Genomic DNA, 22,378 nt, shown 5'->3' with positions numbered 1-22,378 from the left:
GCAAAGTTTTTAGAGAAGAAAGTGGAGGCTGTTATAGACAGGAATGGGAGGCAGGGGACAGATGATAAGGAGACATACATACCGTTCTTTCATTTTGTGCTCACAGCAGCGAACAGGGGAGAGACACGATTAATTTGTGTACAGTGGGGGAGAATGAGAAAGAGTGTTTGGGATGGCAGGTGGTGGCTGGAGGAATGTTTTAGTCTTTCCCCACCATCAGCACTCATATTGAAATCGATCTGTGAACCCCATTGGTTCTCTTCATTTCATCACCTCCCCATATTCCAGGCCACCAACAGGACTTACCTGGACACACTGTTTCCTAATTATCACCTAAGCGGTCTTTCCCCTTCTGTTCCTGTTTCCTACCCATTCTCCACAGAACTGCCAGAATGCCTTTTGTAAAACCTAATTCAGACGGTCAACCTCCTGCTTAACACCTTCAGTGGCTTTCTACTGCACGTAGTGCAGGGGTCCCCAAACTACGGCCCCTGGGCCGCATGCAGCCCCCCGAGGCCATTTATCCTCCCCCCCCCCCTCTGCACTTCTGGAAGGGGCACCTCTTTCATTGGTGGTCAGTGAGAGGAGCATAGTTCCCATTGAAATACTGGTCAGTTTGTTGATTTAAATTTACTTGTTCTTTATTTTAAATATTGTATTTGTTCCTGTTTTGTTTTTTTACTTTAAAATAAGATATGTGCAGTGTACGTAGGGATTTGTTCATAGTTTTTTTTATAGTCCGGCCCTCCAGCGGTCTGAGGGACAGTGAACTGGCCCCCTGTGTAAAATGTTTGGGGACCCCTGACGTAGTGGAATGCAAACTCTGCCGTAGGCCCTCGGTTTCTGTGTACTCGGCGGTCATCCACCTCCCGCCCTCCGGGTGCCTCTCTTCTCCTCACACACCCATTCAACACACACCTCGCTCTCTGGTTCCCCTTGTCTTTTTTCAGTTACAAATGTTCATTCTCAGAATACACTATCTACTGGGATAGCCTTGTTGTAACATTTTAATCAAACTAGTACAAACTGCACCCATACTTTTGTGTGTGACAGAGACAGAGAGAGGGACAGATAGGGACAGACAGACAGGAAGGGAGAGAGATGAGAAGGATCAATTCTTCGTTACGGCACCTTAGTTGCTCATTGATTGCTTTCTCATATGTGCCTTGACCTGGAGGTCTACAGCAGAGCAAGCGATCCCTTGCTCAAGCCAGCGACCTTGGGTCCAAGCTGGTGAGCCTTGCTCAAACCAGATGAGCCCGTGCTCAAGCTGTCAACCTTGGGGTTTTGAACCTGGGTCCTCCGCATCCCAATCTGACGCTTTATCCACTGCGCATCTGCCTGGTCAGGCTAAACTGTACCCATTTTAAAAATAAAAAAAGGATGATTCAGTGAAAAGAGTGTTCAACAGCTAGATCTGGGATGTAAAATAGTGACAAGATAGACAAAATTGCTGACTTTAAATAGCAAATTTTTATCAATAGCTTAGTTCGATCTGGATTCTTTTACGATGGGACAGGAATGGTTATTACACATAGGTCTCAGGTCTCGCATTTTCACGTTGGAATTTCATCTTTCAATCTAATAAGCACAGCTTTATTAATTTTACACTCAAATAGTTTTTAATCTGGGCATTTTCTGGCATATATTTCAAGACCTTATTTAGAGTCTGCCAAAAATGGAACTCTATTGCCATATTTGCCTCCTAATACTTACAGAGGAGAGTAAAATAATTTAAAATAGTTTGAATGTGGAGCCCTGGCCGGTTGGCTCAGCGGTAGAGCGTCGGCCTAGCATGCGGAGGACCCGGGTTCGATTCCCGGCCAGGGCACACAGGAGAAGCGCCCATTTGCTTCTCCACCCCTCCGCCACGCTTTCCTCTCTGTCTCTCTCTTCCCCTCCCGCAGCCAAGGCTCCATTGGAGCAAAGATGGCCCGGGCGCTGGGGATGGCTCTGTGGCCTCTGCCTCAGGCACTAGAGTGGCTCTGGTCGCAACATGGCGACGTCCCGGAGGGGCAGAGCATCGCCCCCTGGTGGGCGTGCCGGGTGGATCCCGGTCGGGCGCATGCGGGAGTCTGTCTGACTGTCTCTCCCCGTTTCCAGCTTCAGAAAAATGAAAAAAAAAAAATAGTTTGAATGCCTCTTCATCTTCTGTTTAGTAAAACAAAGGAAAAAATTGCTGCCCAATTGATTTCTCATTCCACTACTGGTTCCTGTTTACAGATGACAAGAGGGAAGAAAATGAACAAATGCCTCTTGAAAAAATGGTTTCATAGGCAACCGCCAGGAAACAGCACGGCCAGTAGCTTCAGGTTCTGAGGGAGAACCGTGTGGAATGAAGAAAATAAACTGAAGAGAAAGGATGGGTGGCATCAGGAGGCCTGTGCAAGCTGATGGCAAGACAGAGCGAAACAGCCCTGGGGTTGCTGGATTCTATAGTCATATACTAATAAGGAAGTCTCTGATACAGTCACACATCTCCAAGGCAACCCGAGAATTCTCCCAAGTGCAGAAACCCTCCACCCAGCATAACTGAAATCAACCAACATCTGAACAAACAAGGGGTGAGAGAAAGGACATGTAAATGAACTTAAGCAAGCAGTGAAGTGGGGGATGGGATGAGGGCAAATACTCGGCTTCATAGCCAATATGGAGGTGTGTGCCTGTCTGTGTGGGGGGGTAGCCTTTAGCAACCTAACCAAGCAAGTATGGTGGGTGCTGGCAGCCTGTCAGCTTACGACCAGTTCCCCCACACCTCTGTCCTCCAAAAATCTAAACTGCAAGGATCCTGTTGGCTTGCGGTCCCCAACAGACAGCTTTCACACTCTGATGAGCAATGAGCGAAGTGTAAAATGGATCACTCTGTGAAGGGCCAGTGTCAATAGGGATCACATTCACAACTACATTTCCCCTTTGATATTGCAATTCTCTTTTGCAAGTTGGGGGGGGCGGTAAAGAGATCACTGCCAGCACAGAGCTCCCAGGGAGGGGGTGTGTGTGGGGAGGGTGTGTGCGGGGAGGGCGTGTGTGGGGGAGGGTGTGTGCGGGGAGGGGGTGTGTGCAGGGAGGGGGTGTGTGTGAGAGGGGGTGTGTGTGGGGAGGGTGTGTGCGGGGAGGGGGTATGTGCGGGGAGGGGGTGTGTGTGGGGAGGGATGTGGGGAGGGGATGTGTGGGGAGGGGGTGTGTGGGGGTGTGTGTGGGGAGGGGGCGTGTGTGTGGGGGTGTGTGGGGAGGGTGCGTGTGTGGGGAGGGGGTGTGTGTGTGGGGAGGGTGCGTGTGTGGGGAGGGGGTGTGTGTGTGTGGGGAGGGCGTGTGTGGGGAGGGGGTGTGTGTGTGGGGAGGGTGCGTGTGTGGGGAGGGGGCGTGTGTGGGGAGGGGGTGTGTGTGTGGGGAGGGTGCGTGTGTGGGGAGGGGGCGTGTGTGGGGAGGGTGTGTGTGTGTGGGGAGGGCGTGTGTGGGGAGGGTGCGTGTGTGGGGAGGGAGGGTGTGTGTGTGGGGAGGGCGTGTGTGGGGAGGGGGTGTGTGTGTGGGGAGGGCATGTGTGGGGAGGGTGCGTGTGTGGGGAGGGTGCGTGTGTGGGGAGGGGGCGTGTGTGGGGAGGGTGCGTGTGTGGGGAGGGGGCGTGTGTGGGGAGGGCGTGTGTGGGGAGGGTGTGTGTGTGGGGAGGGTGCGTGTGTGGGGAGGGGGCGTGTGTGGGGAGGGCGTGTGTGGGGAGGGTGTGTGTGTGTGGGGAGGGCGTGTGTGTGGGGAGGGTGTGTGTGTGGGGAGGGTGCGTGTGTGGGGAGGGGGCGTGTGTGGGGAGGGTGCGTGTGTGGGGAGGGGGCGTGTGTGGGGAGGGAGCGTGTGTGGGGAGGGTGTGTGTGTGTGGGGAGGGCGTGTGTGGGGAGGGAGGGTGCGTGTGTGGGGAGGGTGCGTGTGTGGGGAGGGTGCGTGTGTGGGGAGGGAGGGTGTGTGTGTGGGGAGGGCGTGTGTGGGGAGGGGGTGTGTGTGTGGGGAGGGCATGTGTGGGGAGGGTGCGTGTGTGGGGGAGGGTGCGTGTGTGGGGAGGGTGCGTGTGTGGGGAGGGGGCGTGTGTGGGGAGGGTGCGTGTGTGGGGAGGGGGGCGTGTGTGGGGGGGGGGGCGTGTGTGGGGAGGGGGCGTGTGTGGGGAGGGTGCGTGTGTGGGGAGGGGGCGTGTGTGGGGAGGGTGCGTGTGTGGGGAGGGGGGCGTGTGTGGGGAGGGCGTGTGTGGGGAGGGGGTGTGTGTGTGGGGAGGGCATGTGTGGGGAGGGTGCGTGTGTGGGGAGGGTGCGTGTGTGGGGAGGGCATGTGTGGGGAGGGTGCGTGTGTGGGGAGGGGGCGTGTGTGGGGAGGGGGCGTGTGTGGGGAGGGTGCGTGTGTGGGGAGGGGGCGTGTGTGGGGAGGGTGCGTGTGTGGGGGGGGGGCGTGTGTGGGGAGGGCGTGTGTGGGGAGGGTGTGTGTGTGTGGGGAGGGCGTGTGTGGGGAGGGAGGGTGCGTGTGTGGGGAGGGTGTGTGTGTGGGGAGGGCGTGTGTGGGGAGGGTGCGTGTGTGGGGAGGGTGTGTGTGTGGGGAGGGCGTGTGTGGGGAGGGTGCGTGTGTGGGGAGGGGGTGTGTGTGGGGAGGGGGCGTGTGTGGGGAGGGTGTGTGTGTGTGGGGAGGGCGTGTGTGGGGAGGGTGCGTGTGTGGGGAGGGGGTGTGTGTGGGGAGGGAGCGTGTGTGGGGAGGGGGCGTGTGTGTGGGGAGGGGGCGTGTGTGGGGAGGGAGCGTGTGTGGGGAGGGTGTGTGTGTGTGGGGAGGGGGTGTGTGTGGGGAGGGAGCGTGTGTGGGGAGGGGGCGTGTGTGTGGGGAGGGCGTGTGTGGGGAGGGTGTGTGTGTGTGGGGAGGGCGTGTGTGGGGAGGGTGTGTGTGTGTGGGGAGGGCGTGTGTGGGGAGGGGGCGTGTGTGTGAGAGGGGGTGTGTGGGGAGGGTGTGTGTGTGTGGGGAGGGTGTGTGTGGGGAGGGGGCGTGTGTGGGGAGGGTGCGTGTGTGGGGAGGGGGCGTGTGTGGGGAGGGTGTGTGTGGGGAGGGTGTGTGTGGGGAGGGGGCGTGTGTGGGGAGGGTGTGTGTGTGGGGAGGGGGCGTGGGGGAGGGGTGTGTGGGGAGGGTGTGTGTGTGGGGAGGGTGTGTGTGTGGGGAGGGGGCGTGGGGGAGGGGTGTGTGGGGAGGGTGTGTGTGTGGGGAGGGTGTGTGTGTGGGGAGGGTGTGTGTGTGGGGGGGCTTTCAACCCTCCTGCCGCTGCTGCACCAGCATAGAGACTGCTGAGTGGCGGAGCCCCCAGGCGGAGGGACGGGCCCTGCCAGCCTCCCCGCTGTGTCTGAGCTTAAGGCTCCAAGGCCGAGAGGGAAGCAGGCTTCCCGCAGGGGCGGCTGGAGCCTAGAGGGAAACGGGGCGTGCGCCCACCGCTTTGAGCGATCACCGACAGTCCACTGCGCTGTCCCCGCAGTGGATGGCTCCCTTCTACCAGCGAGAAACATTTTCCTTAAGAAAAAGAGAAGAAAAGATGGAGGCCCTGGCCAGTAGTCCACCCACCTTACACCAAGGAGACAGGTTCGACCCGGGTCTGGGCACATACAAGAACCCACCCTGATGCATAAATAAGTGGGGCAGCAAATGGATGTCGCCCTCCTCCTCTAAAATCAACAACAAACACCTTAATAAAAAGTGCGTGTGAGAGGGAGAGGGAGGGGTGCTCCTTAAGCCCGAGTAAGGCTGGGTCTCTTCTGGACTCAGTGCCTCCCGGTCAGGCACCGGGGGTGAGGCTGTCTTGAAGGCACCGCACAGGGTCAACCGCAGGGAACGCCGTGACCCGGCGGGTAAGTGGCGGGGTTCAGCAGCGGGAGGCCCCGTTCCAGGGAACCACAGAGGAGAAAGCTAGAGGCGGGGCGGGGGCGGGGCCTGAGGACGGCGCTGAGGCTCCGGGCTTGCGGGGGACAGCGGCGGCACGGGGAGTCGTTTCCCCTCAGGTGGAGGCTGCGGGCATCAACCCCACAGGCGGCCACCGCGCGTCACCTGGCAGGGCTGCGTGACTTTCCCGCGCCTCCGCCTCGGGGGCGGGGAAGAACCCGGATGAAACCACCTCGGCCGCCGGGACCCCGCCCCCAGGCTTTGGCTCGCTGCGTGGGGCGGAGTCGCCCTTCCTCCTTCCGTACGCTGATTGGTTCGTCGTCGCAGGGCCCTCCTCGTGATTGGGCGTTCCCAGCGCCAGTCAGGAGGCGTCGGCGGTCTCTCAGACCGCGGCTGGAAGGAGACGGCGCCGACGTCTAGTGAGGCTGGCGGCATCTTAGCTGGCGGCCGTGCGCTCTTCCTGTGGCGCCTGGAGCGACGGCGTCCCCCGCTTCGCGGCTGCAGGCTCTGGAAGGAGGCGTAGCGAGGCGATTCGAGGACCATCCCGGGCGCCCGAGCGTCCCCCTCGTCACCCGCCGCGCGCCATGTCCTGGATATTCGAGAGGTGAAGGGGGCGGAGGCGGCGGCGGCAGCGGCCGGGCGGTGTCCCCCGGGAACTTGACCTTCCTGGCGTCCCCTTCGCGGGTCCCGTGCGGCGTGTGCAGCAGGGGCTCGTTTTGCCGGTGGCGGCTGCCGTCCCCGCGGGGGGGAAACGAATGCGCCGCCGTGGCCGGCGAGGGGCGGCTCCGCGGGGAAACCTCGGTCCCGGCGGGCAGGGCAGGGCCTCGGCCTGGGGCTGTCCCTCCGCAGCCGGGGACCTGGACCTCGTACGGCGGAACACCCAGTCAGCAGGACGGGGACCGCGGTGCATGCGACACCGGGGCGGACCGCCCCGGCCCCTGGGTGGCTCCCGGGTCGCGAGCCCGGACGGACGTGCACACGCGTGTGTGCAGCGGACCGCAGAGAGGCCTGCGCGACCCGCGAGGCCGGCGCGGGGGGTCGGGGCGCGGATCCGGTGTGAGGGAGCGGGGAGCCGGCCTGGAACCCCGCAGCCGACCGCCCCGTTCCCTTCCGGCAGATCCGAATGGCTCCGCCCGCGCGTCCCTGCAACCGCCGATCCTCGAAGGGACTGCGGGTATCCGTCCTCGGCCCCGGGGAGCGGGAGGCGGCCGGCCGGCCCCCCGGGGTGGCCTGGCTGGGAGGCCTGCGTGGAAGAAGGGTTCTGCCGGGAAGGGGCGGGTGCTGGGCGGACGGTCGGAACCGCGAGACGCTGCTTCCCTCGAGACGCAGCGAGGGGAGACTTGCGAGACGCTCCTTTCAGTCTCCGTGGGGAGGTTGACGTAGGGACAGTTCCGGCATCCCGTCCATTTTCACTGAGTCGGGCCCCCGAGGAAAGCGGTTTGTGGGTGCGGGTTGAGCTGCTCATTCTCGAATGCGCGTGGGTGGAAGAGGCGTCACTGAGCAGGTGGGGTTCCGGGCGCGGGCCCCCCGCCCGCTGCCATCTCCGCCCTTAATTAGATAGCGGGACGGACACTGCCTTCATCTGACACACCAGTTCCCGCGCGGATGTCATTTGTTGGAATAACGGTGGGAGAAAACAAGGCGTGAAAATAGGGTATGGTCTTGGAGATGTGCTTGGTTAAGTTTTCTTTTCCCTCCGCCTGTTTTCCCCCCCCCCCCCCCCCCAACAGAGATCCTGTTTGGAAGTACTTGCAGACGGTACAGCCTGGAGGAATCCATGGAAATTTTCCACGGCTCTCATATCCCACTTTTCTACCCCGTTTTGAATCCCAAGATATTATTCCTCCAGATGACTTCCTCACTAGTGACGAAGAGCTAGACTCAGTGTTATTTGGAACTTTGAGAGGTCATGTGGTTGGACTAAGCTTTTACACAGGAGTAGTGAGTATAACCTTAGATATTAAGTTAAAATGTGATTTATGGTATTAATCTACTAGAAAATAAGAATTAGAAGGTGATATGTGTATTTAATTTTTTTTTTCTTCAAGTCATTGGAATATACCTGGCTAAGAGATAAATATCTGACTGTATTCTTTCACATTTATACCATACTTATACAAAACGCTTTTTTTGTATGGTCTCATTTAATCACAATATTGACCCTGAGATAGGGCCTTTCTTACCCCTTTCTGTAATTGAAGAAGTGAAACTCAGGAAGGTTAAATGATTTGCCCAAAAAGCACAAATACTGTGTTGTACATTTGCAGAAGGACTTCATACTCAGTCCATTGCCTTTCTTCTGCCCCTCAGCACTTTTCTACACCTTGATATTTTTAATTTAGGGAGATCAACTCATCCTAGATAAGGGAATTGTCTGTCTTTAGGTCCTTTTTCTTTCTGTAGTAAGACTCTCCCAATTTTTTTATACTTTTTTTTTTTTTTTTAGTGAGAGGAGGGGAGATAGATAGACTCCAGCATGCACCCCAGCTGGGATCTACCCAGCAACCCCTGTCTGGGGCTGATGCTTGAATCAACTGAGCTATCCTCAGTGCCGGGCTGGGGCCTGTGCTCCAACCAGTCTAGCCATTATTGGCTGTAGGAGGGGAAGAGGGAGAGAAGGAGGATGAGGATGGGAGAGAAGCAGATGGTTGCTTCTCCTGTGTGCCCTGACCAGGAATCGAAACTGGGATGCCAAATGCCAGACTGGTGCTCTATCCACTGAGCCAACCGGCCAGGGCCCCAATTTTTCTTTCTCTATATTTATCTGTTCTCTGCAGTGTGTGTGTGTGTGTGTGTGTGTGTGTGTGTGTGTGTGTGTGTATGAGAGAGAGAGAGAGACATAGAGAATATATGACTTTCTCTGGTCAGTAGTTGTCTTTGTTGTGATTGTCTAGACTACATCTGTGTTATCTGGATGATATACTTCTAATTTTATTTTTTTAATTGATTGTGAAAAGTTTTAAACATGCATAAAAGTAAAATAATACAATAAACTCTAGATACCTATGATTCAGATTTAATAGTTATCAAGATTTTTGCATGTTTGTTTCATCCTCCTTTTTGATGTGTCCTTGTATACCAAAATTCTATTACTTTACACCTATAACAAAATTAAGAACTTCTTATACTTGTTTAAAAATGTACTTCTATAGTTCATTTTTTTCAATTGAGATAGAGATAGGAGGGGGATAGATGAGAAACATCAACTCATAGTTGAGACACCTTAGTTGTTCATTGATTGTTTCTCATGTGCCTTGATATTTTTCATCAAATTTAGAAAGTTTTCAACTATTCTTCAAATATTCTTTATTTTTTCTCTTTTTTTTCTTTCCCTTACGAATATGCTGGTCCCAAAGGTCTCAAAGCCTCTTTATGTTTTTTACATTCTTTTTTTCTTTTTTCTAATTTTTATTTATTTATTTATTTATTTTTACAGAGTCAGAGAGAGAGTCAGAGAGAGGGATAGACAGGGACAGACAGACCGGAACGGAGAGAGATGAGAAGCATCAATCATTAGTTTTTCATTGCGCATTGCAACACCTTAGTTGTTCATTGATTGCTCTCTCATACGTGCCTTGACCGCGGGCCTTCAGCAGACCGAGTAACCCCTTGCTGGAGCCAGCGACCTTGGGTTCAAGCTCGTGGGCTTTTGCTCAAACCAGATGAGCCCGCACTCAAGCTGGCGACCTCGGGGTCTCGAACCCGGGTCCTCTGCATCCCAGTCTGACGCTCTATCCACTGCGCCACCGCCTGGTCAGGCACATTCTTTTTTCTTTATGTTCCTTAGACCCTATAACTGTTCTTCAATCTATGTACATATATCCCCTATTCCCAAAGTATAGCATTTCTAGGAAACTTTGTAAACTGAAAGGGGTTAAAGCAAACTAGCAACAATCATTAATTTATATGGGAAAATTTTTGAGCTTTTCCAAATCCTACATATGCATAATGTTTATTTCCTTTACTGTGATCAAAATGCATAACTGCATCCAACTTGACACTGAATGTAACACTCTTACAAGCCCTTAGGCTTCTCTGATAAAACTTAGAACCCCCCTTGCTAATGATGCACAGGTGCTCACAGACACAGTTCCGAGCTCTGGCGGCTTGCCGCAGAGATGCTGAGTGTAGTTCCCTGGGGGAGTAACTTGGTTGTGCCCCTCTTGCAGCTCCGGGTGCACTCTGCCTTATAACAGCTCACTGCAGAACAAACGCTATTTTGCTTTTAGCCTTTTGTTTTCGTGAAAGCGAGAGTCCTCTTCAGGAATCTTTGAGTTAGAAACAGGCCCAGGACTAACATGTAGGTCTTGAAGGTGAAGCAGTGTCAACTTAAACTTGAGAAAGGTGCGGATACCTTCCCTTTCTGTTGACCTGTCTTCAGCTTCGGTCTTTCTTCTGCCTGCTCATATCTGCTGGTGACCTCTTGAGTGAATTTCACTTTGGTTGTTGTACTTTAGACATCAGAATTTCCATTTAGGGAGGTAGTTCTCATGCTTTCCATTAGTTCTCCCCCCTCCTTTATTCTTTTTTAAAAAAATTTTTTATTTTTTTTTATTTTTTACAGAGACAGAAAGTGAGTCCGAGAGAGGGATAGACAAGGACAGACAGACAGGAACGGAGAGAGATGAGAAGCATCAATCATTAGTTTTTCATTGCGTGTTGCAACACCTTAGTTGTTCATTGATTGCTTTCTCATATGTGCCTTGACCGTGAGCCTTCAGCAGACCGAGTAGCCCCTTGCTGGAGCCAGTGACCTTGGGTTCAAGCTGGTGGGCTTTTGCTCAAACCAGATGAACCTGCGCTCAAGCTGGCGACCTCGGGGTCTCGAACCTGGGTCCTCTGCATCCCAGTCCGACGCTCTATCCACTGCGCCACCGCCTGGTCAGGCCCCCCCCCCCCCCCTTTATTCTTTAAACATGGTTTGCTCTACAGGTCTTTGAAGATATTTAAAATAAAAAAAAACAAACATTTTTCTAGCAGGTCACATATGTGTTTTTCCCGAGGAACAGTTTTTGCACTGCGTGAGCTCAGAGGTCACATAAAAACAGCTCTGCAGGCGGGGGTCTTTTGGAAAACCATCCTGCGGGTCAAGTGGGCCAGTTGTCTGGGAGTGAGTCTCGAGAGATTCGGCTCCGTCCTGCGCTCTGTCACTGCGCAGTGCCACCAGGGATCCCTGAAGGCTGTTCTCTCTCTAAAGGCTGTTGTGCAGCGGAGAGCCGGAGGTTGGGCTGGGGCTCCACAAGTCCACTGTTTTTCTTGAGTTAATATTCCCCTTGTTTCTGCAATCCTTTTGCTAGTGTTCAGAGTTCTGAGTTCTGGAAGAGTTGGTTCTGACAAGTTTTTTTTGTTTTTGTTTTTGGTTCTGACAAGTTTTGCCAGTTTTTTCTTTGTTTTTATGGAGGAGAGAGTTTTTGGAAGTCCTTACTCATCCATTTTCAATAATGTCGCCCTCAGGTAATTTTAATCAATTGAAATCAGAATGGCCTGAGTTGACATCTGCTTTCATTTTCCTTATTCCAGTTTTGTTCTTACTGTGATTAATGCCTTTCCTCCCTCTAAAAGTTTTAGAGCCTGATGAATTCAGGCTTAGGAACCAGCCTGCCTGGATTCAAATCCTAGCTCTGCTACTTCTGGCTTTATGACCTTGGGCAAGTTACTTTTCTGTGCTTCACTGTGCATCTGTGGAGAAAATAAGCAATACCTACCAAGTCAGTCTTTGTAATGTGCTTAGAACAATGTTTGGCAGCATTCAATAAAGATTACTTGTTTTCAGAAGTTACGGTGTTGAAAATTTTAGAGAGTGTGAAATCTGTTTAGTTTTAATTGTGTTTCTTAGATACCAAAAATTTGTTATTTCCAATGAATATAAGTTAGAAAATATTATGAAAGAATCATTAAAATTTATTCTTTAATATTTCTGTAGAATAATGAGTCCCAAGAAAATGTATATTTCTTTCGTAGTGTTGTTACTCAGTAGACATTAAAAAAAAGACTGGAAATTCCAGATGAAGTATGATGAAGAAAGTTATTGCTCTGTATTCATTGTTTATAACATCTGTTTGTTGTTTTTGTTAGGTCAATAATAATGAAATGGTTGCGTTACAACGAGACCCCAATAACGCCTATGATAAGAATGCAATTAAAGTAAACAATGTGAATGGAAATCAGGTTGGCCATATAAATAGAGACCTTGCGGCAGCTGTTGCCTATATCATGGACAACAAATTGGCACAAGTGGAAGGGTAATGTACCTCAGAGTTTAATAAGGTTGAGTCTTTATAGTTGCCCTGACAACTTATATCATTATACTTTTAGTACATGTTTAATAAATGGCTCAATTCTCCTCTCATCTACCTCCACTACCCTAGCTATTTTCTTACTTTCCTATTGAATTATTGCCTTGGAAAAAGGTAGACCTTTGGTGTATATATTAGGAAGTTTACACTGTCTCCAAAGTTTCATATATTTATATTTACTTATTTTTATTTTATTAAATGAGAGGTGGGGAGGCAGAGAGACAGACTCCTGCATATGCCCTTACTGGGATCCACAAGGTAAGCTCCCTGCTGGGCAGTGCTCTGCCCATCTGGGGCAGCAGCTCCTTTGCTCAGCAACTGAGCTATCAGTGCCTGAGATGAGACCATGGTGCCGTACTCAGTGCTTGGGGCCAACTTGCTCAAACCATTTGAGCCATGGCTGCAGGAGAAGAATAGAGAGAGAGAGAGGAGGGGGAGGGGTGGAGAAGCAGATGGTCGCTTCTCCTGTGTGCCCTGACCGGGAATCAAACCTGGGACATCCACACGCAGGGCCAGTGCTCTGTCACTGAGCCAACCAGCCAGGGCCTCCAAAACTGTTAGTGAATAGATTTGGGCATTTGGAAGGGTTAGTGCAAATCAGAGCTTGTAAAACTGGTAGCCTGTGATCTGATGTAAGTGAGCTTAATTTTGCTTACACAGCGTTTAAAGTTTTTTCATTATTTTTCCAATATATATTAATATGTGGATACTTTACATTTTATACATGTTATTTTTTTCCTAAAGTTAAAAATGTTTGCACATGACATTAGTCGACTGCTGCTGAGCAGCAGCTGTGACTTATCCACGGTGGCCCGCCTGTTCTATCCCCTCTTCCTTGGAGCTCATCTCCTCAGTTACCTTCTACCTTTCTTCTTCTAGGCATCTGTTTGTGATCTTGATTTAAGTGTGCATGTTTAGGATGTGAAGTGGTGAGTGGAAGAGAAAGGCTCAGCAATGTCTTCTCAGTTATGTCCTTGTTTTCTTCTTTCTCAGTTCATCGGGTATTTCAAATACTGAGAATAAACTTACGGTGGATCCTGGTTCAGAAATCATTCTTGCAAATCATTTCCCATTCTCAAGGTTTCTATGCTCTGGTTCTATTAATGAAATCTCTATCTTCTCAATTAAGCTTATATTTTACTTATCTTACGGTCTTGATTCTTGGCTTTGCCTGTTTTCAAACACTGCTTTATCCCGTCTTCTCAGTTTCTCCTGGCATTCTGTTTGTGAAAACCATCTTTTTCTTCTGATTGCTGTTGATCCTATTCCCTGTCGTTTTTCTTGCTGTCTAGTCTGCCCAACTAGTTCCTCCCTGTTTTATTTCATGCAGAATTTGAATGTGCCACTTAGAATATTTAATAGATAATGGGAGTAAAAAGTGATAACGTTCAATTTCTCACTTTTTTATTCTTAAATTCAATAGGGTAGTTCCTTCTGGTGCTAACAATTTATTTACCATGCCTCTGCATATGACTTTTTGGGGAAAAGAAGAAAATAGAAAAGTGGTTTTAGACCGGTTGAAGAAACACGGATTTAAATTGGGTCCACCAAAAAGTAAGTTTAGGGTTTAATCTACTAATATTTTGATATTATAATAATGTAGGAATTGTGAACATTTATTTTCCTAAGTAATATTTTATGTTCATTTGGCTAAAGCAGTTTGTGCTGAAGGTTGTATGTTATAACTTTTTTTTTTTTTTTTGTATTTTTCTGAAGTTGGAAACGGAGGCAGTCAGATAGACTCCTGCATGCGCCCGACCGGGATCCACCCGGCACGCCCACCAGGGGGCGATGCTCTGCCCATCTGGGGCATCGCTCTGTTGCAACCAGAGCCATTCTAGCTCCTGAGGCAGAGGCCATAGAGCCGTCCTCAGCGCCCGGGCCATCTTTGCTCCAATGGAGCCTCGGCTGCGGGAGGGGAAGAGAGAGACAGAGAGGAAGGAGAGGGGGAGGGGTGGAGAAGCAGATGGGCACCTCTCCTGTGTGCCCCTGCCGGGAATCGAACCTGGGACTCCCGCACGCTCTACCATTGAGCCAACCGGCCAGGGCCTGTTATAACTTTTATTGGAGTCTTTTTTCTGTTTTATTTTAAGTGAGAGGAGAGGAGATACGTGAGACAGACTCCCACATGTGCCCCAACCAGATCCACCCAGCAACCCGTCTAGGGTCGATACCTGAATCAACCAAGCTATCCTCAGCACCTGGGGCCAACACTTGGGCTACTGATCCACTGTCTGCGGGAGGGGAAGAGAGAGAGAAGTGGAAGAGGAAGGGGTAGAGAAGTGGATGGTTGCTTCTCATGTGTGCCCTGCCTGGGAAACGAACCTGGGATTTTGCACACCGGGCAATGCTCTATCCGTGGACAGAGCTTTTTTTGGAGTCTTTTTAAGAAAATTTTGCGTATTTTCTATACACGCATGCACACACACAGACGGAAGTCCTTTAGGCTCTCTCCTCTAAATTCCTCTAATGATAATATCTGGAAATCTTGATTATAAATGTTCTCTTTGACAAATTATAGACAAGAATCTTACAATAGGGAATGAAAAAACATTATTTGTTAGGCAAATGTTTGTTCAAATAATGTGCAATTATTTCAATAGTATGCTTTTTGAATGAAAGGAGTTAGCTTTTAAAAAACTTAAAAATAATTTCTAATGGAGCTTATTTGACAAGTTTTAAAAGCTGTTTACTAAAAGGTAATCTATTTTATGTGGTGATCGTATTTTCCTTTTGCGAGTGACAGCTTTCGGATTCAGTCTGGAAAGTGGCTGGGGCTCCGGAAGGGCAGGGCCGAGCTGCAGCACCCCCGTCCACGCTGCGGTGCTGCTGACCACCGAGCAGGTGGGCCTTCTCTTACTTGGTGGTGAAACGAGTAAGATACATGTGCATGTGCTGGCATCAGTGACATTCAGATACATTGTTATGATGTGGGGAGTAAATAGAATGTATATTGCAAACATACATGCACTGAAACACACACATTGCTCTATGTGCATGGGATGTTTAATATGTTTTGATGTTTTTGTATTGTTTTAAAGTTTTAGAACGTGCAAATTATTTTTAAAACAATCAAAGTTTGAAACGTTCCTTCTGTAAGGTTGAAAATGCAGTGCTAAAAGAATTAATTCCAGTTCTTTGGCATCACTCTAATTCTTAACTTTGTCTAATTTGCAATCCAGGAGACTGTTAGGCTGAATTAGTTTGAAGAAAAAAAAGGATATAAAAAACAATAATGCAGATCAATCTAGAAATAACATCAAACACTTTTTTTTTGTCTCTACTATCGGTGTTAGCCTTTTTATTGTCTAACTGTAATTATTGTATCTTCCCTGCTCATTGTTAGAAGGGCTTGAGCCCTATCTGGTGAGTAAGCCCCAGGTCACCTCTCCTAACTTTAGATTTGACTTGCTTTCTTCCAAGCTATTGCTGTGTGTTCATGTGCTAATTTACACAAGTAATTGTAAGGCATATATGTTGCTATAAAACTTGACTAGATCAATTTAGCAATTAACTAAAGAACCAACTAAATTATTAGCCTAAGACTGCAACCTCCTAATGCTTGATAGCACACAGCACTTTTTTTTCCACTGCAGTAATAATAATAAATAGTCATTGACTGAAAAGAAGTCAGTTGTACCTACTAGGATCTACCGGAATGGTTTGACTACAGCTACGTAGTGGAATCACATTTCAATGGCAGAAGGAAACTTAGAGACACTCTAAATCTCTCATTCCTTTCGTTTGACAGGAGTGAGATACAGGGCCGTACACATTCAGTGTCTTGCCCAGAGTTATATGAAGGTGTACCTGTGACAGGACTGTGACCGAGGCTCAGGAGTCACAACTCGGTTCTGTGTGCTCTGACTAGCGCAGTGACCTCTTACATCTGAAGCATTCCCATTCTGCCCGCAGTGAGCAGTGTAGCATCTTTAACAACCCATGGACCTTTTGTTATTCAGCTCGTAAAGTTAATGAAATAATGTGAACTCTTGAGTTAAGTGTAATTACTATTGGAATTGGTTTATTTCATAGTTTTCTTGTTATTTGTTGTAGCTTAAAACAGAATTTGACAAATTGTTTGAAGATTTAAAAGAAGATGATAAAACTCAGGAAATGGAACCAGCTGAGGTACTGAGCCAATATTTTCTATCTAAGACTATTTGGAATTTAAAAATATGCTGTTAATCTATACATTTTTATCACAAGGTCAGCAGTTTTCCAGATTCTTTGTGGGGGGGAAAGAGAGGGCTTGTTGTACCTCTGTTTATGGCGTTCCTTTTGTTTATAGGCTGTTGAAACACCACTGCTGCCACATCAGAAACAGGCGCTGGCCTGGATGACCTCTCGGGAGAACAGCACAGAGCTCCCTCCGTTCTGGGAGCAGCGGAATGACCTGTACTATAACACAGTGACCAACTTTTCTGAGAAGGATCGACCAGAAAATGTTCATGGAGGAATTTTAGCTGATGATATGGGTTTGGTAATTATTTTTCTTCTTGAGTCAATAAACTTTTCTCTTGTGATTATGATTTTCTGTAGAAAGTAATTTTGATGTAGATAGAGATAGGAATATGTTGTTGCCATTTTGGGACTAGATTTCACTTTCAGTGTAGAACCTAGTTTTCCTTACGGTTTCACTTAAGATAATGGTAAGCTTTTTTATTTTTTTGGTTTAGTTAAGGTACAATTAAAATAGTGTAATGATATAAGCATGTGTTCCTCAATTTTTTTGTGAGGAGAGACAACAATGTTATATAAAGACATTTATAGTATATCACATGTGATACACAGAGTATTAAATGTACATTTATGATTCCTTACACCAGCAATTTTTATAATTTTGGGTTTCAGGAATTCTTAAAAATTATTGAGCGTAGAGAGCTTTTGTTTCTGTGGTTTATAGCTATTGCTGTGTATATAAGAACTTAAAAATCATGTTTCTGTGTTGCTAATTATAAATTTAGCTATGGAAAATGATGAAAAGTTGCATGTTTTCATTTAAATAAAACATACAAGATATATCATGTTCTTTATACTTTGTAGGTAAGTCATAGCTTTCAAATGTTAGAATTATCTTTAAATGAAATTTAATAAAATGATCACCTCATGTGTATACTAGAATTACTAATAATTTTAAATTAGCTTTGAATGTATAGCTAGCAAAAGTTGTAGTTTAATGATAAAGTTATTAGTTTAAGGTTTAATGTAAAATGTTAGAGCAGCTGTCATTCAATAAAATGACATTTCCCAGACATGTTTATAGTGTTTTATGAAAGTAAATCATTTTTAATTTTTATAGTACAGTATGGGAAAGTATTTAACTTAACGAAAGACTTCATTAATGCATATTTTATTTAATGTAATAGTATACTTCTGTGGCTTTAAATGCTATTTAATATACTGCTCACAAAAATTAGAGGATATTTAATAGCTTCATAGTCATTTTGAAATATCCCCTCATTTTTGTGAGCAATATATTTGCATAATTGATTTTAAAATTGGTTTCAGATGTTCTCTGGTCAACTGGGTTTCAGCATCTGACCATTTGTCTTTTTTAAATGTTTTAAAGGGCAAAACTCTTACAGCCATTGCAGTAATTCTTACCAACTTCTATGACGGCAAACCTCTTCCTGTTGCAAGAATTAAAAAAAGTCAACTAAAGAAGGTAAAGTATTCTCTCTCTCCCTCTCCCCATCTCTCCCTCCCCCACTCCTCTTCTCCCCCCTCCCCTTCTCTTCCGCTCTTTCTTTCCCCTTCCCCTCACCCCTCTACATCCACCCCCCCCACCACCCCCCACATCATGGCTCAATTGGCTTTTCACTTAATGCAAAGCCCTTTGCTCCAGAATAAAGTAAACATTGAAATACAGTGGTCTTTATTACATAGTGTAAAGCAATGTAAAATAGGGTGCACTTTAAGCTTATTTCAAACTGACTGCAGTACCATGTAAGAAATATACTCTTCCATCCAGGAATGCAATATTAACGATGAATCTATGAAACTTGGAGGAGGCAATACCTGTGAAAAGACAGATGGATTAAACAAAGGTAAACTTTAATTTTGATTATGACTATATTGTATTGGAATTTTTCTAATTTAATTATGTAATTCCAGGTCTGGCTTTGTACTAAATAAACACTTCAGATCTCTTTTTCTAAAGCATTTCATGTGGGCTGCTGGTCAGGAGCAGTTCCTCAAGGAGGTGATGAGAACTTGGGTGGTTGTACACCAGGCACAGAAGCTAGGAAGAGCATTTTTGGTTGAGAAAAATATCCTGTGAAAGGCAGTAAAAGAGCGAAGCACAAACCCGGACTGTAAAGCATGTTCTGTTCGGGACCTCAGAGTAGTTATGGGGTTTATAATGTCATGTGCATGGATAGCAGGGGTCCGAAAAGAAAATGAGGTTAGCAACACACTCTGAAGTCAGAGGCAAAATATGGCAGATGCATGGCTGTATTTAGTAATCACTTCACAAAATTAATTTCTGCAGTTTGATTAGAGCTGAACAGATGGAAAATATATACATATTTTTTGTGATAGAGACGGAGGGACAGATAGGGACAGACTGACAGGAAGGTGGGGGAGATGAGAATTATCAATTCTTTGTTGCGGCACCTTAGTTGTTCATTGATTACTTTCTGATACGTGACTTGACAGGGGGCTTCAGCAGACAGAGTGACCTCGTGCTCAGGCCAGCAACCTTGGGCTCAAGCTGGTGAGCTGTGCTCAAATCAGATGAGCCTGTGCTCAAGCTGATGACCTTGGGGTTTTGAACTTGGGTCCTCCGCATCCCAGTCTGGTAGTCAATCCAGCTGTGTCACAGCCTGGTCAGGCTAGAATTTTTTTATTTTTATTCATTTTATTTTTCAGAAGTGAGAAGCGGGGCGGCAGAGAGACAGACTCCTGCATGCGCCTGATCGGGTTCCACCTGGCATGCCACTAGGGGGCGATGCTCTGCCCATCTGGGATGTTGCTTGGCTGCAATTGGAGCCATTCTAGCATCTGAAGAGGAGGCCATGGAGCCATCCTCAGCACCCGGGCCAACTTTGCTCCAGTGGGGCCTTGGCTGCAGGAGGGGAAGAGAGAGATAGAGAGGAAGGAGAGGCGGGAAGGGTGGAGAAGCAGACGGGTGCTTCTGTGTGCCCTGGCCGGGAATCGACCCAGGACTTGCACACGCCAGGCTGACGCTCTACTGCTGAGTCAACTGGCCAGGGCTGGAAAATATTTTAAGGAAAGAATAGTAGGTGAGGAATTGGAAATGCAGTTGTGCACTGTTCTGTGCTTGGTTGTTTGAGAGAGAAGAGAGGAAGAGAGCAGCGTTGGAAAAGGGTGTAGAATCAAGGACTACTTTTTGGTTGGTTTTGAGTTTAAGAAAGAAATCCATGTATAGGAAGATTCTGGATGCAATGGCGAGAATAAATACTTTGTAGGCCTGTGGCAGGCAGTGAGAGCAAGAGCTAGGTCGATGGGTTAGCATTGGAAGGGAAGGAAGTGTGGGTCAGGGAAGAGAGGAAATGGAGGGAGTGAAAAGATGGCCACGTTGGAAGTCTATAGATGAGGATACCTGGCTTTCTATGTAGTGTGAAGTAGGTCATCTGCTGGGAGTGAAAGGAGTTAAGAATCTAGGCTGAGGATCTGATGTCGTAGAGATCACTGGTGAGAGGGTGGGAGACCGTGATATGTAAGAGGGTTGCTAAGTGACACGATGACAGTGAGACTTGAAAATATAAATTTATAATACCATCTCTTCTGGTTACTTTCTTTCCAACAGGCTAGGTACAGTGGTAAATTTAGCCAACGGGGGGCTTGGCCGGATGACTGCAGGGGAAAGACTGGGTATAAAAAATTGAAGGTGCACCTGACCAGGCGGTGGCGCAGTGGAGCCTGGGATGTGGAGGACCCGGGTTCGAGACCCTGAGGTCGCCAGCTTGAGCGCGGGCTCATCTGGTTTGAGCAAGGCTCACCAGCTTGAGCCCAGGGTCACTGGCTTGAGCAAGGGGTCACTTGGTCTGCTGTAGCCCCCCAGTCAAGGCACATATGAGAAAGCAATCAGTGAATAAGGGGCCTCAACAAAGAATTGATGCTTCTCATCTCCCTTCCTGTCTGTCTGTCCCTATCTGTCCCTCTCTCTGTCTTTGTCACACACACACAAAAATAAAATTGAAGGTGCTCTTTAGTGATAACACACTGGAATAGGAAACAAGTGGAGTTGTCTGATTGAAAACAGGAATGAAGATGTTAAGAAAGTTGTACTGCTGAGTTGGAAAGCCAGGATTTTTAGACGGATACCGCTACTCTAAGAATTTACTAATATTTTGTATTTTTGTCCTTTTCTTTGAAATAGAAGAATCTAGATGTAGCGGAGAACCTAGTATTTCAGACGTCAAAGGAAAGAATCAATACCCCAAGTCAGAATTGTCTAGCTCCCGCCCCAAAAGGTAAACTCTTACTATGGTTTGATTATATGTAATATCTTTACTTAAACTCTTTCTCAATTTTTTATATATAGGAGAGATGACCATTATATCTGAGTTCATATACATTCTGTTATTTATAACTAACAAAAATCACTCTGACTTAGGGCACTTAGGCTGTTTTTTTATAGATGAAGAAAATAATTATAAAATAAGTGAATTGATAATTTTTAATTCCTTGTTTTTCTGCCACTTTTTCCTGTTTCACATGGAAACTAAGATCTAGTGTCTGGGCTTTTTGTGTTTGTTGAGACTTCAGAAGAGCTTTCTTTACGAATTTTAGGAAATGAAAAGCAACCTGTTTATTGGCTGGCTTGGCAAAAGCACTACCGTCATTTACGGAGAGTGTTATTAACGTAGACTAGAGGGGATGTTTGAGTGAAACACACAATGCCTCTCTGATCTCAGCTTGAATCTGTTAACTTGATAATTTTATTTACACTCTGAAGTGAATTTAAATACCTGGCTTTTGTTATATTGTCCTCTGTCAGCATCTGCTGTAGCCTCAGATCTGAGTTTCTGTTCGCTCTCTCACCACAAGGATGTCCAAACTGGGTTCTGCTAATTGTTGTCTGTCATTAAGACCTGTCCGCCAGGAACACAGAACCAGGACTTGGCAGTCATCATCTTCCTGAACTCCAAATCTGACACCTGAACTGACCAGGAAACCGAGCAACGGTGTTGTTAGGTGGCCCAGATCTGACTTAAGGACATAGAAATAATAATAATGAGGACATGGGAAAAACTGGAAACACATATTACACACATTGCACCACATACAGTGTGTCCGTAAAGTCATGGTGCACTTTTGACCGGTCACAGGAAAGCAACAAAAGACGATAGAAATGTGAACTCTGCACCAAATAAAAGGAAAACCCTCCCAGTTTCGGTAGGATGATGTGGCAGCATGTGCGCATGCGCAGATGATGACGTCACACCGTGTATACAGCGGAGCAGCCCACAGCCATGCCAGTCGAGATGTGGACGGTACAGAGGAAAGTTCAGTGTGTTCTGTGGCTCGCTAAATTCGAATCCGTGACCAAAGTGCAACGTGAATATCGGCGCGTTTATAACAAAGCGCCACCACATAGGAATAACATTGCTCGATGGGATAAGCAGTTGAAGGAAACCGGCAGTTTGGTGGAGAAACCCTGTTCTGGTAGGCCATCAGTCAGTAACGAGTCTGTGGAGGCTATACGGGATATAAGGAGCCCTAAAAAATCTGTGCGTGAGCCCACATCGAACTGCACTGAATAGGTATGAAACTGGGAGAGTTTTCCTTTTATTTGGTGCAGATTTCACATTTCTATAGTCTTTTTTTTTTCCAAATGTAAGAAATGTTTATGAACATATTGTTATAATGTCAATAAACCCCATATTCAAATAGTCAATAAAAATTCAAATGTCAAAATTCCCAATATTTTCTACAGATTAAATGTAATAACAATGAAAATCATAACTGGTTTTTTGATAGAAACCAGTAAACTTATTTTACAATATAAAGAAAAATGCAAAGGGTCAAATATAGCTAAATCTTGAAGCAGATTAAAATGGGAGAATTTTTACACAGTTGTATTGCAATACATGTTAAAAACTACTTTATTTAACACTGAATGGTATTGGCATAAGAACAGATAAATAGACCAATGAAACAGAAGAGTCAAGAAACAATCACTTCATTTTTGACAAAGGTAGCATTGCAGAATAGTGACAAAAAATTGG

General features: G+C 47.4%; 1 protein-coding gene across 2 annotated transcripts in view; it reads left to right on the top strand.

Annotated features, from left to right (window-relative positions):
• The first annotated feature begins 6,290 nt into the window (after positions 1 to 6,290).
• The window catches only part of LOC136379989 (helicase-like transcription factor), a 42,400-nt gene continuing 26,312 nt past the window's right edge, over positions 6,291 to 22,378 (top strand). The window contains exons 1-10 of one of the 2 annotated variants that reach the window (XM_066347738.1): positions 6,291 to 6,487; positions 7,614 to 7,824; positions 11,959 to 12,125; positions 13,603 to 13,733; positions 14,920 to 15,023; positions 16,236 to 16,310; positions 16,471 to 16,662; positions 17,752 to 17,847; positions 18,154 to 18,229; positions 20,527 to 20,620. In XM_066347738.1, the coding sequence (XP_066203835.1) occupies positions 6,468 to 6,487; positions 7,614 to 7,824; positions 11,959 to 12,125; positions 13,603 to 13,733; positions 14,920 to 15,023; positions 16,236 to 16,310; positions 16,471 to 16,662; positions 17,752 to 17,847; positions 18,154 to 18,229; positions 20,527 to 20,620 (1,166 nt within the window). In that variant the 5' untranslated portion in view covers positions 6,291 to 6,467. The remainder of the gene's footprint in view (positions 6,488 to 7,613; positions 7,825 to 11,958; positions 12,126 to 13,602; positions 13,734 to 14,919; positions 15,024 to 16,235; positions 16,311 to 16,470; positions 16,663 to 17,751; positions 17,848 to 18,153; positions 18,230 to 20,526; positions 20,621 to 22,378) is intronic. The other variant, XM_066347739.1, reaches the window with a different exon arrangement.

Source organism: Saccopteryx leptura, chromosome 8 (assembly GCF_036850995.1).
Source record: "Saccopteryx leptura isolate mSacLep1 chromosome 8, mSacLep1_pri_phased_curated, whole genome shotgun sequence".
Classification (NCBI taxonomy): domain Eukaryota; kingdom Metazoa; phylum Chordata; class Mammalia; order Chiroptera; family Emballonuridae; genus Saccopteryx; species Saccopteryx leptura.
The sequence above is the reverse complement of the archived record's forward strand: the minus strand, read 5'-3'. Positions and strand labels throughout refer to the sequence as shown.